An 18,472-nucleotide genomic window follows, 5' to 3' on the forward strand; every position below is an offset into this window, starting at 1 on the left:
GAAGGAAGGAAGGAAGGAAGGAAGGAAGGAAGGAAGGAAGGAAGGAAGGAAGGAGGGAGGGAGGGAGGGAGGGAGGGAGGGAGGGAAGGAAGGAAGGAAGGAAGGAAGGAAGGAAGGAAGGAGGAAAGAAGCAAAGAAAGAACCAAATGAATAAAAATACAGAGATAGGAATTTGCAAAGAAATGAGGGACAGTGGTTAAACTAGCCTAGTTGAGGTACAAATTACCTAAGAGAAAGAGTCCAATCCATTGTGTCTGAATTCTATTTACAGCAGCTTTTGAGGGACAGGATCTTTAGGGGAGAAAAATAAATACAGCACCTTATTTTTTCAGCCCAGCCTCTGAACAAGTTAAGAAATGCAATAAAAACATAAGGAGATAAATGACAAAAACTACCTTTATTGCTGGTGAAGGCTAAATCGAAAGAGAATTTTTCTTTCAGTAAAAACCAAACAGGCCTGTTAAGTGAACCCCACAATGAGGCACTTTCCCAGGTACGATCAGCACCAAATCAACCCCACCGCAACCGATTCCCCACATGGTCCCTGCAGGCAGCCTGTTCCATAAGCAGGCAAGGCTGGGCTAAGCCAAGTATGCCAGGTATATTCTTTCTAAATTCTCCAGAAGAATATTTACTGCAGAGCCTCAAGGACAGAATGAGGAAAGAGGGTGACGTGAGATAACCACTAGTGGAACTTCTTCCACCCAAAAAGAAACATGAGAAATGGTGAAGACATTCCCCTCAACTCGCATCACTGAAGACTTCTACACAGAGTAACGCCATGACCAGAGCTGTCCTGTCAAACACTTGACCTGACATCATTGTAGGATGCGGAGTGAAAAATGAAGAGGGCACTGAAACTGCCCACGCAAGAGTAAATCAGGGCCGGAACCATAATAACATCTAACCGCGAATGGCTCTTAGTCCCAGAGGCTGTCCTCAGTTCGTCACACGCATTAACTCAGCTCCAGGAGAGAGGAGGTAAATGAGGAACGAGAGGCCAAGTCAGACATACAGCTGATTAAGTGGCAACTCAACTCAAGCAGGAGCAGCAGGAATGAAAAACACGGTACAGAGACACAGGACAAGATGTGGGCACAGCAACAGATGCAGACGTAATTGAATCAGAGAAGTTTATAGAAGAATTTGTAAGAAAAGATTATGTTAGTGAGAAATCCTGAAGACAAAGCTGAAAAGGGGGGGGGGGGGGAGATAAGCAAGAAAAAACTATTACCATTTCATAGGAAAATGAAGATAGCTTTATGGGACAGAATTTCTAAGAATAACTGATCACTATTTCACTCTGTAAAGATAGTCAAGGGTTTACTATGTTCTGTTGTCTGATATGGAGAATAGGCCAGAATAGGATATGAACAAAACAGAAGACCACAAGCCAGGGTTGCCCCAACATGCCAAAACGTTCGTGCCTGCAAACAGCGGAGCACGATTTCAGAAGCAAGCCTGTAATGACAATGGGTACTACTGGCTTCCAGACTTTGCAGGCTCCACTGTCCACGGGTTACCTCCCTACTGCTACATGCACTTCCCCTTTCCTCTTTTGATACCATGACTCCAACTCCTTCAGGTCTCAAAGACAAAGATATTTTACAGAGCTCAGCCAAGATGCTCCAAAACTCCCTGGACTTCAATGTTCCGTGTGGAGAGCTGCTTAGCTAATAAGCCATTACCACGTGCCACACCCACACTTTCAGAATTAAAATTAGACTGGACAGTGGGACGAGGGAGAAAACAACACCGATCACAGGACTCTCACCATCACTCTCACATTTTTCGTTTATTTGTCTCTCTATGATGTGTTCAAGGTAAATTCTTAAGGATGATCTTCTTATTCACTAATTCTCTCTTCAGCTGTATTCAATCTGTTGATAACTCATCTACTGAGTTTCTAATTCTAACGGTAGTGTTTTTCATTTCTACAAGTTCTTGTTGGCTCTTTCTCATATCTGCCTTCATAATAATCTTTTCCTTCTTACTCACATTTTCCACATCTACTGGTACTGTATACTGCGCTACTAAATATCCCAACAGATAAAGGCTTCACGTGTCTGATCCTACTGCTCATTACCTCAGAAGCCTCTCATTCATGGACCAGCCTTGTATTTTCATGTATTTTGTGATTCCACATTGTGAGCTTGTTTCTGGAAAACCCGTGGTATGCACAGCGACACTGCAGTCCTCCAGAAAGCCCCAGGGTTCACCACTGCCAAGCACTTCAAGGCACTACCAACACAAGAGAGCTTTAAAATAAATTCTCACCTTGAAGATTCTCAGACCACAGGCAGCAGTGAAACCATTACAAATCCATGCCGTGAACCAAACTCAATACTCAGGCAACGATACATGCCTGGGATTTATAAATCTAGCATAGCATTCAGCTGACTTCCTACAGGAGATTCATTTCACTAGAACTTCTATCACACTTCATAGCTGTTCCCACTAATATTATTAACTACCACAGCAGAGAAAATAATACTTCACAAGCGAAACTGCATTTACCTAAATGTCTCACTGGTTAGTAAAGGTAAACTACAAGTTACAGCATTTGAAATATTCTCTTACCTGTTCTAGCGCTTGGGTTTTCTCTCGCTCTATTTTCCTGACAGTTTCCTTTGCAGCTTTGAGCGACGATGATGACACAGTTTTAACAGACATAAAATCAACAGTCATCCACTCATCTCTCTGTTTAAAAAAAAAAAAAAAAAAAAAAGTCACTTCAATCTAAATTGATTAGAAGTGAAAATAAACACTTGGTAATAACAGCAGGGATTCTGCGGGCACTGAAACCTGGATCATATCCTACATTTGCCTAACTTAAAACAAGTTTTTTAGTCTCTGTATGCCTTAATCTCTCTCCTGTAAAGTGGAATAAAGTCTTACCTTTTAGGACTGTTTCAAGGAGTAAACAAGATTTAAGGAGCGCAAGCCAGTGCCCGACAGACAACAGGTACTCAAACACCAGTTCTTTCCACCCCTCTTCGCTGTGGCTCGATGCATTCGCACGTAGCCGGGTGAACTAGGGCCCCAAATTTGTGAACTACCCAACTCTAAATACTGCTGAGAGAAATGATGACATGGTGTGGCAAAGGGAAACTACTCAGTGGAGAAAGGTCACATACAGGTAACAGCACAGAGCTGCCAGGGCACGAGGACAAAGGGCCGCATTTCTAGCAACAACTGGAAGCAGGAAACCCTCTGTGGGACTCACACAGAGGGAAGTACTCACTTTCTCACAGAAGAAGAATGGAAGTCTAAAGACTAAGCAAACGGTACCACTGCCAGAATTATTTGTAAAAGTATACTGTTTTCACAGTCTCATTTTTCTCCCGAAGCAATTCGATCCATCTGTCATTTTAGCATCCATCTATTTTTAGAAGTCCATACTTCTTTCTTTAAAATCGGGTGACGGGGCGCCTGGGTGGCGCAGTCGGTTGAGCGTCCGACTTCAGCCAGGTCACGATCTCGCGGTCCGTGAGTTCGAGCCCCGCATCAGGCTCTGGGCTGATGGCTCAGAGCCTGGAGCCTGTTTCCGATTCTGTGTCTCCCTCTCTCTCTGCCCCTCCCCCGTTCATGCTCTGTCTCTCCCTGTCCCAAAAATAAATAAACGTTGAAAAAAAAATTTTTTTTTAAAAATAAAATAAAATAAAATCGGGTGACTTACCTGGACAACTTGGTTGCCTTCCCTTTCCGTATTTTCACCTTTCGCTTTCCAGGCCTTCTCCCTGCCAGGAGCCTGGGGCGGGACAGCCTCCACCCACTCGTCTTCAGAGCTCTAGGAACAGGCGGCATAGAAGAGAAGTTCTCAAACGTGCACACTTCCACATAAAAATTCTGTGCTGTTGTTAAATGGTAAATTCTTCAGTTTCCTAGAGAAAATTCTTAGAGTATACCTCCCCTTGAAAAAGCTACACTGAAAATCTGAACAAAGAACCTGTAAACCCACTCTTTTGGGACAAGCCCATGAAACACCAAGACTGCTTTCCTGCCAGGGGAAAGCAAAAACAAAAGATCAGAAGTGACAGCAGAGAACTCACTTCAACACAGAGCTGCGGTTCCTACCAACATTAAGTGATATCGACATCTTTGTTTAACTACAAGAAGGGAAACAACACCCAAGTAAATGACTCTGCCTCTAAGTTTCGAGTTTTTGGATTTCCCTGGGTTTAAAAATGCAGAGATCGCAGTGAACAGCCAGACTGGTAAGGCACTTTGTTAATGTGTTTAAATACCAGATTATTAAATCAGCTAGGAAGTATTTAGCCAACATCCCCTATGTGCTCAGCATTATGCCAAGTTCTGGATTTTGTTTTCCACAAATACATCAATCAACTCCTTCTATGTTAAGTACTGTAATAAGTACGTTCACATATGTTCTCAAGCTGACTCCTTAAAACAACCCTACATAAAATACTATTTGGTTTTACAAATAAGAGAAAGCTTCCCCAAATTAGGTAACTTGCCCAAGTTCCATGGTATCCAAGCAGGAGAACCAGAATAGAAACCTAGATGTGTCTGGCTCTAAAATCTCTTTGGAGCTGTACAATGGAAGTGTAGGAAAGACCCTAGAAATCACCTAGCACACAACACTTGCTAATGTCCCACAGAGAAACCTGGAGGCCAAGGGAAGCAAAGGTGGGTCTCCCGAATGAGAACAATATTTTTTCATTCCACAAAGTTCTTTTTTTTTTTTTAATGTTTATTTATTTTTGAGAGAGAGAGACAGAGCATGAGCAGGGGAGAGGCAGAGAGAGAGGGGGACACAGAATCTGAAGCAGGCTCCAGGCTCTGAGCTGTCAGCACAGAGCCCGATGCGGGGCTCAAACTCACAGACCACGAGATCATGACCTGAGTCAAAGTCAGATGCTCAACTGACTGAGCCACCCAGGCGCCCCCTATCTACACAAAGTTCTTGATAATTACCTAACCAGAGAACAAACATATGTCTGGTAAAAGGTATAATCTACTCAGAGAAAACATATTTGTCTCTGGCATTTCAAGTGCCAACTGTTTCCCAATACAAAGCAGACTTCATTCATTCATTCATTCATTCATTCATTCAGACCTTGATTTGGACTTACAGAAACATTAGAGCTACTTACTGACATATATAGTTAAAACTTTTTAAGATAACCACTATGAACCTATTTCTGGTCTAGTCATATTTACATCGTCAAACCAACTTAGAAAGGAGTGCACTTGTCGTAATGAGCACAGGGTGCTGTATGGAAGTGTTGAATCACTGTATTGTACACCTGAAACTAACAGAACACTGTATGTTAACTAACTGAAGTTTAAATAAAAACTTTTTAAAAAGATCTATTTAGCAGCCTGGTTCCTACCACTTGCTGTTACCCACTGAAAGGAAGTTTATAATCTGAAAGCACATCCCTCGGGTGCCAATTTGCTAACATCAAGCTAAAAAAAAAAAAAAAATGTTTACATTAGCTTTCCACAGGATTCTGTTAAAGGCCTTCCTTTAAAAAAAAAAAAAAAATAGGGGTGCCTGGGTGGCTCAGTCAGTTAAGCTTCTGACTTCGGCTCAGGTCATGATCTCTCAGTTTGTGAGTTCGAGCCCCGCGTCAGGCTCTGTGCTGACAGCTGGGAGCCTGGAGCCTGCTTTGGATTCTGTGTCTCCCTCTCACTCTGCCCCTCCCCCGTTCACACTCTGTCTCTCTCTTTCTCAAAAATAAATAAATGTTAGGGAAAAAAAATTTTTAATAAAAAAATATATATAATTTATTGTCAAATTGGTTTCCATACAACACCCAGTGCTCATCCCTACAGGTGCCTTCCTCAATGCCCATCACCCACTTTCCCCTCTCCCCCACCCCAACAACCCTCAGTTTGTTCTCTGTATGTAAGAGTCTTATGATTTGCCTCCCTCCCTCTCTGTTTGCAACTATTTCTCCCCCCTCTCTTCCCCTGTGGTCTTCTGTTCAATTTCTCAAGATCCACATATGAGTGGAAACATATGGTATCTGTCTTTCTCTGCCTGACTTACTTCACTCAGCTTAATACCCTCCAGTTCCATCCACGTTGCTGCAAATGGCCAGATTTCATTCTTTCTCATTGCCAAGTAGTGTTCCATTGTATGTATAAACCACAACTTACTTATCCATTCATCAGTTGATGGACATTTAGGCCTTCCTTTTAAGATTTATATTTTTAAGTAATCTCTACACTCAGTGTGGGGCTCGAACTCACAACCCCGAGATCAAGAGTCACACACTCCAGCGGCTAAGCCAGCCTGGCGCCCCTCGAAGGCCCTCCTCTAAAACCACAGATTTTCTGTATCCTACTAGCTGCTAACCAATCACCTGCGAGTCAGTGATCAGAGCCACCAGCTGCTTCACCACAGCTGCAACCGGTGGCCACTCCATATCATGACCTACAACTTCAGTTGAGCTAGACTCTCATTCACAACCAGTATTCCTCTTACTGGCCCCTGGTCAGTTCTCCCTTTCATTCCCCTGGCTCACTCCCCTTTGAAGATGTATCACTCTTACATTTACTTGTGTAACTATCTGATTGATGTCTCACTCTCCCACTGGGCAGTAAGTTCTGGGAGGACAAAAACCACTTCTGCTCTCACCTAGCTCGTATCCCCAAGGCCATAGCTTAACACCTTAGCAGAGAGGTGATGCTTGTTATATTCTTCAACATCTTCCTCAAGTTTTCTATCAAACCCCATTCACCACATACTCAGCTAGTGGATCTCTCCTCCTCCTTGACCAAGCAAAATGATGCCACCTTAACGTCCTACCCAACCCCCAACAAAATTATGTACACTTGTGCCTCTCCTTTCCTCCTGTTAATTCTTCCTATTCAAGGCAGGTGCTCCTCCAAAGGTCTTGGTCCCAACCATTCCTGTTCCTCCAGGACCACGGACCATCAATTATCTCCCTTTCTTGTAGCCTGGTCTACAAGAAGCACTCTAGTGGCCTAGAAATATGCTCAAGCATTTTCCATCCTGTGTGTGTGTGTGTGTGTGCGTGCGTGCGTGCGTGCATGTGTGTGGGTATGTGTGTGTAAATGAGTGAAGAAGAGGAACCTCTGTTGACCTTATGTCTCCCCCTGGCAGCAATTTATCTTCCCACTTTTACTCTAAGCCAAAATTTTCAAAGAGTAGTCTGTAGCCACTGCCTTCACATCCCCACAAAACTCTACAATATGGCTAAGCTTCTCACTAATCTGCTGAAATTTCTTCAAAGGTCACCACCGGCTGCCACTTTGTCCAATGCAGCAGAATGTTTCGGAATACAACTCTTGATAACTCAACTTCCTTGATTTCCAGGACCTTTCCCAGTTCTGCTTCCATTCTTGCTTTCTTCTCCATTTCCCTTATGCATTTTTCCTTCTTTGCTCAGCCCCTAAATATCACTGCTGTGTGGGGTTCCTTTCTTGGCACACTAATTTTTTAATCTCTAAACATTCCCCTTTGGCCATTAAATCCACTCTCATGCCTTGAACTACCATCAAGTGTGCTGATATCTTTCAAATTGGTCTACCCAAAGTGTCGGTGATTTAACCAACTACCTACCATATTTGGATACCATGCTGAACTCAATAAACACAAAACATACACCCATCATCTTCTTCCATAAAACCTGTTCCTCCTCCTGAATTGCTGAACTGAATCACCTGGTACCACCAACCACCCATTTAACCAAGTCAACAATCTTAGGATCAACTTTGCCCCTCCCATCAAAACCTACTATTTTCATTTCCAAAATATATTCTCAAATACATCATCCAGTGAACACCACATGCCTACCATGGGACCCCACTTCCACCCCTGGCCATAACTGACTGGTTCAAAGGTAGGATTCTGACCCAGTTGATATCAATCTGAGTTACTCTCCAGGAATTTGAAATCAAAACAAAATGGGGCTGCTCTAAACTAAAGAGAACTGGAAATGCATTGGCAGAAGCCATTCTTGCCATGAGGACAGAATTCAGCAAAACACTGATCTGTTACCAAGAAAAAAAGTGAACTCGGAGAAAAACAAAAATGGAAGATGGCAAGACAACTCATAAAAGCATTACAACTCTAGTTCCAGCCATTCCTGAAGGCCAGCTGCATTTCCACACCTAGAGGAACTACGAGACTTTTGTACTCTAATAATAAATTGCCCCCCTGGGGCGCCTGAGTGGCTCAGTTGGTTAAGCGTCCAACTTCGGCTCGGGTCATGATCTTGGGGTCTGTGAGTTCAAGCCCCTGCATCAGGCTCTGTGCTGGCAGCTCGGAGCCTGGAGCCTGCTTCAGATTCTGTGTGTCCCTCTCTCTCTGCCCCTGCCTCTCTCTCTCTCTCTCTCTCTCTCTCTCTCTCTCTCTCTCTCTCTCAAAAACAAATAAATATTTTTAAAAATTAAAAAAAAAATAAAATAAAGTGTCCCCCCCTTTTCTGGATAAGCCAATTTGTTTTATCTCTATTGCCTGCAACCAAAAGCCCCAACTAATACACACCTCTCCTGTCCATCCTTGAAGCATCCTAGGTCAGATCTTATCTCACACCCAGACAACTGCAATAACCTGGACGCCGGTCCTTCCTTCTCCAACCTCCACCCCAGACACATCTGGAGAAACAGAAAGGGCACATATGACCCCTTCTACGGCTCCCTGTCACAGAGCTCCTCTTCTTTCTTACCAACAGAACCCAATCTTATTGGGAGACCTACCGTGCCTCCCTTGCTGCAAAGCAAAGCCCTATGGTCAAGTGTCCAATGACACTGAAATGAAGGTATTATGTGGGACTTTCTGGAAGACAAATTATGAAAGAGAGGGTCCCCTTTCTTGTTACCTAGATGAAGAGGTAATGCTATAAAGATGAGGGACGGGCAAAACAGAAGAAGCCTTAGTCCCGGAAGACCACACGAGTCCCAGACTGCCTACCTGATTCTTTCATGAGAGAGAAAAGTTAACTGTCTTGTTTAACCTATGGCAACTCTCAGATTTTCTGGTAAATGCAACTGAACCTAATTAGAGGACACACTTCCTACTGAATAGCGCCAGAGCTCTTGGTTTACAGGCCCTATCAACTCTTCCATTTTCATCACCATCCACTCCCCCCTTGTTTTGTAACCTAGTGCTATCATATTGTTCGTAGTTCTATTTACTTACATATACACATACACACATACACCATGTTATCTCACTTCCAGGCCTTTGCTCTCACAATTCCTTGTGCCTGAAATGCCAATAACCTTCTGTGCCTGGCTAATTCTTAGTCATTATTCAGGTCTCAACTCAAATATTATCTCCCCAACAAGTCTGCAGATGAAATCCTCTTTTCCTTAATACATTGTTCTGTCTTGGCATCAGGAGACTGCATATTGAAATTATGTATCTATTTATCTAGCTACAAAATGAGTTCTCCAAAGGCCTGAAAAAAAAAACTATATTTCTACATTCCATATGTCTATACCAGTGTCTGACAGAGTTGGCATGCAATAAAGGTGAACCTAAAATTAACTAAATCCTCTTTTTCTACCCTTCCAATAGCCCTAATCAGAAACATTAATCGGCAGCCAGCATTCAAGCATTAAATACCAGGCACTGAAGGAAAGAAGCATCAATGATACACTTAGTACTCTTGTTATTTGTTTACAGAAGGGTGATACCTGCACCATTGTGTACAAAGCGCCTGCCTTCATTCCCTGTCTGTTAACTTTGTTTCTCACTTTCACCATTGCACAGTCAGCTCACTACTTCAGCATGGCTGCTATTTCCCTCTCCCCATATGCCATGACCTCAGTCCTTCTGCGGATTTCAGTTTTTCAATCCTCCATTTTACCTTGAAGAACTCCTACACCATCAAGCTTAATGTGCTTGACCTAACAGAGCTCCCAGAACTCTTGTTCTCATATGCAGCCTTTATAATAACCATACCCCTGATCCTATCAGCCAAAATCTCTAAGATGGAACCCAGACAGCAAAGTGCTACCAGTAAAAATCAAAGGAACTTAAGGACTTCTGCCTCTGTCCGTGACAAAATAAATGGCATCAAAATAGAAATACACAGAAATAGAAATAATAATGGAAAATGTTTGAAGCTCTATTCGGAACACTGAATCTCAGTAATACCAGGCCATGATCCCTGAAAAGGGAAACAAATGAGGTGAATGTTATCATTACTATCTCCACAGCTTTTTGCCTCAAAGCACTTTCCAGACCAAGGCACAAGAAAGGGTTGACTCGAGCTGAATATGACAATCTTACTGAGCTAAGGAAACAGAATTTGTGTTAGATGATTTTGCCCAACTATTGGCTAATGTTAAGCACTGTGAGCACATTTAGGGTGGGCTAGACTTAACCGTAACAGTCAGTAGGTTAGGTGTATAGAGTGCATTTTTGACTTACGATATTTTTAATTTACAGTGGGTTTGTTGGGACATAACCCAACTGTAAGTCAAGAAAGATCTATAATTACATTAAACATAAATGATCTAAACCACTGTTACCAATAGAATTTTTCTATACTACACTGCCCAATACAGTGGGCATAACCTAGCCATAAGTGATAACTAAATACTTAAAATATTTGGCAGAACACCTGGGTGGCTCAGTTGGTTAAGCGTCGGACTTTGGCTCAGGTCATGACCTCACAGTTCATGAGTTCAAGCCCCACCTCGGGCTCTGTGCTGATAGTTCAGAGCCTGGAGCCTGCTTCGGATTCTGTGTCTCCCTCTCTCCCTGTCCCTCCCCTGCTCGCATTCTCTCTCTCTCTCAGAAATAAACATTAAAAAAAATTTACAAAAAATATTTGGAAAATGAGAATGAAGAAATCAATTTTCAATCTAATATTACTTTAATGAATTTTAATTAAAATTTTAAAAACCACGTATGGCTACTATATTAGATAGTGCAGAAAAGCCTCTAATTAAAAAGGAAGAAACTGATAGGTTAGATAAAAAAGCAAGACCCAGGGGCGCCTGGGTGGCGCAGTCGGTTAAGCGTCCGACTTCAGCCAGGTCACGATCTCGCGGTCCGTGAGTTCGAGCCCCGCGTCAGGCTCTGGGCTGATGGCTCAGAGCCTGGAGCCTGTTTCCGATTCTGTGTCTCCCTCTCTCTCTGCCCCTCGCCCGTTCATGCTCTGTCTCTCTCTGTCCCAAAAATAAATAAACGTTGAAAAAAAAATTTTTTTTTAAAAAAAAGCAAGACCCAAATATACACTGTCTATAAGAATACTTTCAATAAAAACAAAAGAAATTAAAAATAAAGGAATAAAAAATGAAAAAACAAATAAAAAAGCTGAAGTTTATTAACATGAAACAAAGTTACCTACAACAAAAGCATTACTAGAGATAAAAAGAAACATTTCACAAAAATATAATGGCCAGTTCATCTAAAAGATATAACAATCCTAAATGTGTACATACTTAGTAAACCTCAAAATACGTAAGACAAAAACTGACAAAACTGAAGGAGAAATAGACAAAAATCTACTACAGTTAGAGATTTTAATACTGCTCTCTCAATAACTGACAGAAGAGAAAAATCAAAAATCAGTAAAAATATAAAATACTTAACACTATTAATCAACTTTCCCAAACTGGCATTTATAGAATACTACACCTACCAACAGCTGAATTCACACTTGTTTCAAATACACATGGAATTTTCATCAAGATAGATCACAGGCTGGGCCCAAAAATAAGTCACAGTAATTTTTTTTTTCAAAGTCCAAGATTCAAAGAATATTTATTGTTAACCTACACATGAGGGTTTTTTTCTCTTTCTTTTTTGAGTACAGGTGACCTACCATGTTACACTAGTCTCAGGTGTGCAACTTAGTGACTTGACAAGTTTATACATTATGCTGTGCTCACCACAATGTGGCTACCATCCGCCCCGTTACGCTGCTTTTACATCACTGCCTATATTCCTTATGCTCTGCTTTTGATTCCCGTGACTTACTCATTCCTTAACTGGAGGCCTGTACCTCCCTCTTCTATTCACCCATTTTACCCAACCCCCTACACCCCTTCCCTCTGGCAGCTATCGGTTTGGTCTCCATATTTACAGTTCTTATTCTTTTTGTGTATCCATTCATCTTTTTCAGGTTCCATTTATGAGTAGAACCATATGGTATTTGTCTCTTTCAGTATGACTTATTTCACTTACTGTAATACCCTCCAGGTCCTTCCATGTTGTCTCAAATGGCACAATCGCATCCTTTTTTAAGGCTGTGTAATATTCCTGTGTGTGTGTGTGTGTGTGTGTGTGTGTGTGTGTGTGTACACCACATCTTCCTTATCCATTCATCCGCTGATGGACACTTGGGCTGCTTCCAAGTCTTAGCTGTTGTTAATAATGCTGCAGTAAACATAGTGGTTACATGTATCTTTTCAAGTTAGTGTTTTCATTTTCCCTGGGTAAATACCCAATAGTGGAATCAATGGATAATCACTATGTAATGCCCTTGTCTCTGTTGTAGTCTTTGTTTTAATGTCTATTTTATCAGATATAAATATTGCTACCCCAGTTTTCTTTTCCACTTCCATTTGCACGGTGAATCTTTAGGTCTGAGGTGAGTCTCTTGCAGATGGCACATAGATGGCTCTTGGTATTTTATGCACTCCACCACTCTGTCTTTTGATTAGAGCATTTAGGCCATTTACTTTTAAAGTAATTATTGACGGGTATGTACTTATGGCCATTTTTAAAATTTGTTTTCTATTGTTTTCATAGTTCTTTCCTTTCTTCTCTTGCTCTTTCTTTGTGATCAAATGATTATTTATAGTCTTTTGTTTGGCTTTCTTTCTCTTCACTTTTTGAGTCTATCATAGGTTTCAGGTTTGTGGTCAGCATGAGGTTCATACATAACATCCTAAGTAAACAGCTGTCTATATTAATTTGATGGTCATCTAAGTTCAAACATTTTCTTAAAAAAAAATCTTTTTCTCCTTCTCTTCCCTTTTTACAGCCTTCCCCACATTTTATGTACGTGTTGTCCTATTTTACATCTTTTTATTCATATTAATCTTATGTCTAAGTATGGCCATTTCTTTTCCACTTAAAGAAGTCCCCTTGGGGCACCTGGGTGGCTCAGTCGGCTGGGCTGCTGACTCCAGCTCAGGTCATGATCTCATGGTTTGTGAGTTCAAGTCCCACATCGGGCTCTGTGCTGATAGCTCAGAGCCTGGAGCCTGCTTTGGATTCTGTGTCTCTGTCTCTCTGCCTCTTCCCCACTCATTCTCTCTCTCACTCTCTCTCTCTCAAAAATAAATAAACATTAAAAAAAAAAAAAAAGAAGTCCCCTTAACATTTCTGGTAAGGCTGGTTTAGTAGTGATAAACTCCTCTATCTTTTGTTTGTCTAGGAAACTCTTCATCTCTCCTTCAAATCTGAATGAAAACCTTGCCAGGGAGAATGTTGTTGGTTGTAGGCATTTTCCTTTCAGCACTTTGACTATGTCATGCCACTCCCTTCTGGCCTGCAAAGTTTCTGAGGAAAAATCAGCTGATAGATAGCCTTATAGGTTTTACCCTGGTAGGTAACTTTTTGTTTCTCTCTTGATGTTTTTAAGATTCTCTTTTTATCTTTAACCTTTGACCCTTTAATTATTTGGTGCCATGGTGTAGACACCATCCTGTGTTCATCTTGTTTGGAACTCTCTGTGCTTTCACTGACCTTTCACTCAAACAACTCTCTCCAAGGTATAGTTATACAACTTATTATATATGTAAAAGTGTACACGTTGTATGTTGCAACAAAAAGACTTATCTACTCAGCTGACCATTGAATGACATGATGAGGGGATTATGGGTGCTGACTCCCCACAAAGTCAAAAATCCACATACAACTTTCACTCCCCAAAAATGTAACTACTAATAGCCTATGGGTGCACTTGAAGACTTACCGATAACATAATCAGCGAACATGTATTTTGTATGTTGTATGAATTATGCACCTATTCGTACAATAAAGTAAGTTAGAGAAAAGGAAATCATAAGGAAGAAAAAATAGAGTACTGTACTATATTTATCTAAAACACATCTGCTTGTAAGTGGATGCACAAAGTTCAAGCCCATGCTGTTCAAGGGGCAACTGTATTTCTAGGGAAGAACAAAGAGAAATAACAGGCAGTGTGCCTCTAAAAGGAAGCAAGCACCCTGAGTCAGATTATTAAATGTTTACTCTGCCTGCCAGATCCATCCCCATGGGACAGGGATGCCGAACCTGTGATCTCTGCGTAAACCCCAGGGAGTTTCATAAATCCCACTGAAATAAACAACTTTAAATACAAACTTCTTTTCACAAAGAGGATCACTCACTTCTTTCAGTTTCTCAACAGGACCAGCAACTCAACACAGAGCTGTGGAAACACCGTTTCTACCTTCTTTATGCTCTAAGACTTTCCAACTCACTTCGTCCTGAATTATATTTAACAAATTTTTTCCTGTAAAACCTAAATATTCCTACCACTACAAAATATGCTGGCTACCTGACCAAAGTATCCAGCTGTGGATAAAGTATCCACTGTGAATTAATAAACCGCATTCTCACATAAGACAGGCTTCCACGAGCCATTTATCATCTCAGGGGTACCGCCACACGCTCAGTTTCTGAAACGGCAAGAGGGCTACACTTGGGAATTTGGTGATTCACCTGCACATACAACCCTCTGAAGATCAGACCTAGAAAACCAAACTATCCTTCAACATCTATAGCCCATAGCTCTCTAAGCACCATGTACCTCTTTCTTCCTGAAAATACTCATGAGAGGCTTTCCCTTCCTCTGTGAGTCCTCTCATCCCAGAACTGGCTAGAGACACAGTGGGGCCACATCCTTTTGACCACGAAGATAAATATATTACCATGTCCTATTTTATTTTTTTTTTATTTTTTATTTTTTTTAATTTTTTTTTAACGTTTATTATTTTTGGGACAGAGAGAGACAGAGCATGAACGGGGGAGGGGCAGAGAGAGAGGGAGACACAGAATCGGAAACAGGCTCCAGGCTCCGAGCCATCAGCCCAGAGCCCGACGCGGGGCTCGAACTCACGGACCGCGAGATCGTGACCTGGCTGAAGTCGGATGCTTAACCGACTGCGCCACCCAGGCGCCCCAACCATGTCCTATTTTAAAGAATTGTTAATTTCTATTAAAAAAAATAAACAAGAGTAGTAGACTCACAAATGTCTTAAAACTCTTTTCTCTTCTGTGTACACAACTGCTCGTTCCCTGCAGCTCCTTCCAATTTCCAGGTACTTCTACTGAACAGCCTTTACTCCTGCCTGGCTCTTCAGTGTTGTGCCCCCCTCCTTCTTCAGTGTCCCTGGACAATTCATCTACTCTCATGGCTTCACACAGCAATGACTCCCAAATTCTAACTCCTACCTTTCTCTGTAACCTAAGATCCATGTTTCCAGCATTTCCTGGACATCTCCAAGTCGATGTTTCCCAGGCGTTTTCATACCCTAACTGGTCATGTTTTTTCAGTTCTCATATATTTTAAGTTCCTAAACATCATTCCTTCAAATACAATTTTCTCAAGCAGCTGCTTTGGCTGGCTTTAATACATACTTACTGATGAACTATCAGTTGACTCCTTGCTTTTTTCATACTTCTGTTTCTTACTCTTTTTTTTCTTCTCTTTCTTTACTTTTTTTGAGTGCTTGTCTTTTTTCTTCTTTTTCTTCACAGAGTGTTCCTATAAATAATCATTTTAAAGAGGTGAGAAAGGAATTTAGTTTTATCTTACTTTAAAACAAGCATTTTGAAAAATCACCCAGTAGAGGAGGGGCCAACATGGCGGAGAAGTAGGGGGATCCCAAGTTCCCTCGTGTATCAAACAAAGCAGTGTTGAAGCTAAAGGACTGTGAATTCTGAGAGTCCAGGAGGAAAAGAGACAGTTGCTTCCAGGGACCCACAGGGACAATCTGACGGGCCGTAAGTGCGTGATTCTGAACTGGGACAGATAAAACGAAAGGAGGGGAGGGATCCCCTTCTGCAGAGAGACAAAGAGAAGAGAAAGTGCAGCTAGGGGAAGCATAGGACTGTATCTGGACAAGAGAAAAACCTCAAACCAGGATGGAGAAAGAGCCAATCTCTAACTGCGGGGCTTGCTCTGGACTGGGGTCAGGTGTCCAGATCATGTGACTGGGAAGGAGGGAGCCAGCCCCAGGCTCAGTGGCTAGGTCAGGGATGCAGTCTGCAGTAGGAGAAAGCAATCCCCTCCCTGGAGTGCTGCAGGAGAGGACGAAGCCTGCTGCGCCCGCCAGTCGGGGACCACATATCCGGCAGCGTGTAACGGTGCTTCCCCAGTACCCGGGCGCACGGAGCGGGAGTTTGAGTCCCAGCCAAGCGCCAGGCACGGGAGTCGGCAGAGCAGGACAAACCACCTTGTTTGCATCCGCAGCACAGTGAGAACGGCTGGAACAGAGTGGTTTGGGACACTCAGTCAGTGGAGGAGAGACTGGGGTGTCGCTATTTTTCTCCCCACCACCACCACCAAGGGGAGACTTTCTCTCCAAGGGGAGAAATACAAATCAGAGCCTCACACCGGTCAGAGTGGCTAAGAAGAGCAACTCAGGAAACAACAGGTGCTGGTAAGGATGTGGAGAAACAGGAACCCTCTTGCACTGTTGGTGGGAATGCAAACTGGTGCAGCCACTCTGGAAAAGAGTGTGGAGGTTCCTCAAAAAATTAAAAATAGACCTACCCTATGACCCAGCAGTAGCACTGCTAGGAATTTACCCAAGGGATACAGGAGTGCTGATGCACAGGGGCCCGTGCACCCCAATGTTTATAGCAGCACTCTCAACAATAGCCAAATTATGGAAAGAGCCTAAATGTCCATCAACTGACGAATGGATAAAGAAAATGTGGTTTATAGATTCAATGGAATACTACTTGGCAATAAGAATGAAATCATGCCATTTGCAGCAAAGTGGATTGAACTGGAAGGTATTATGCTGAGTGAAACAAGTCAGTCAGAGAAGGACAGATATCATATGTTTTCACTCATATGTGGATCTTGAGAAATTGAACAGAAGACCATGGGGGAAAGAAAAGGGGGAAAAATCATTACAAATAGGGAGAGAGGCAAACCACAAGAGACTCTTAAATACAGAGAACAAACTGAGGGGTAAAGGGGGTGGGGGAGCGGGGAAAGTGGGTGATGGGCATTGAGGAGGTCACCTGTTGGGATAAGCACTGGGTGTTGTATGTTAGCCAATTTGACAATAAATTATATTCATTAAATAAATAAATATATAAATAAATAAAAGCATCAGAGGTAATTTGAGCAAATGGATCATGGGGAAAAAATTAATTAAAAAAAATAAAACAAGTATTTTTAGGAAAAACAAATCTGTATTCCAAAAACCATATTTTCATGAAATGAGACAACAAATATATTGAAATAAAATCCTCTGAGATTTAGATGTGGGCATCTATTATATATGCCCCACAAATAAGTCACAGAGCTGAGATACCTTACCAGGAAAATATGGGGGATGTTTTAGTTTTAATTTATTTGTAGATTCATCTGACAGATATAATCAAATAAATACATTTATACACAAACTGTGTGTGTGTGTGTGTGTGTGTGTGTGTGTGTGTGTATATATATATATATATATTATTCTATGGCCCTGTAAGAATTTATAGAAGATTATTAGGCCATATAAAATGTAGGAGCACCTGGGTGACTCAGTCAGCTAAGCATCTGACTTCCGCTCTAGTCATGATCTCACAGTTCATGAGTTTGAGCCCCATGTCAGGTTTTGTACTGAAAGCATGGAGCCTGCTTGGGATTCTCTCTATGCGTCTCCCTCTGCCCCTCTCCTGCTCACACGTTTTCTCTCTCTCCCACTATCTTTCTCTTAAAATAAATAAACTTAAATAAATTTTTAAAAAATATTAAAGGGTATAATTTTTTAGATCCACAAGCTTGATATAAGTGGGCCAGAAATTTGTTAAGCTTCCTACCCATCAACTCAAGTAACAAAATCTGTCTGTTATAATGTCCAAAAATATTAAAATATATTATTTCTGCCAGGGAGATAAAACCAGTCAGTAATGCCAACTATGTAATACTCATTCTGTAACTTGTGAAAACTGTATATAAACTTGCTTTTCCACAATCCTAAAATTCATATGGAACCACAAGAGGCCCTGAATAGCCAAAGTAATTTTGAAGAAGAAGACCAAAGCAGGAGGCATCACAATCCCAGACTTTAGCCTCTACTACAAAGCTGTCATCATCAAGACAGCATGGTATTGGCGCAAAAACAGACACATAGACCAATGGAATAGAATAGAAACCCCAGAACTAGACCCACAAACGTATGGCCAACTCATCTTTGACAAAGCAGGAAAGAACATCCAATGGAAAAAAGACAGTCTCTTTAACGAATGGTGCTGGGAGAACTGGACAGCAACATGCAGAAGGTTGAAACTAGACCACTTTCTCACACCATTCACAAAAATAAACTCAAAATGGAT

At 41.7% G+C, this 18,472-nt stretch overlaps 1 protein-coding gene across 1 annotated transcript in view; it reads right to left on the bottom strand.

Moving 5' to 3' along the window:
* The window catches only part of CWF19L2 (CWF19 like cell cycle control factor 2), a 153,996-nt gene that overhangs the window by 131,753 nt on the left and 3,771 nt on the right, over nucleotides 1–18,472 (bottom strand). The window contains exons 3-5 of the mRNA XM_040482858.1: nucleotides 15,552–15,674; nucleotides 3,680–3,790; nucleotides 2,581–2,700 (exon numbers count right to left, since the gene is read on the bottom strand). Of these exons, the coding sequence (XP_040338792.1) occupies nucleotides 2,581–2,700; nucleotides 3,680–3,790; nucleotides 15,552–15,674 (354 nt within the window). The remainder of the gene's footprint in view (nucleotides 1–2,580; nucleotides 2,701–3,679; nucleotides 3,791–15,551; nucleotides 15,675–18,472) is intronic.

The sequence above is a fragment of the Herpailurus yagouaroundi genome, unplaced genomic scaffold (assembly GCF_014898765.1).
Source record: "Herpailurus yagouaroundi ecotype Mexico unplaced genomic scaffold, PumYag 161, whole genome shotgun sequence".
Lineage (NCBI taxonomy): Eukaryota > Metazoa > Chordata > Mammalia > Carnivora > Felidae > Herpailurus > Herpailurus yagouaroundi.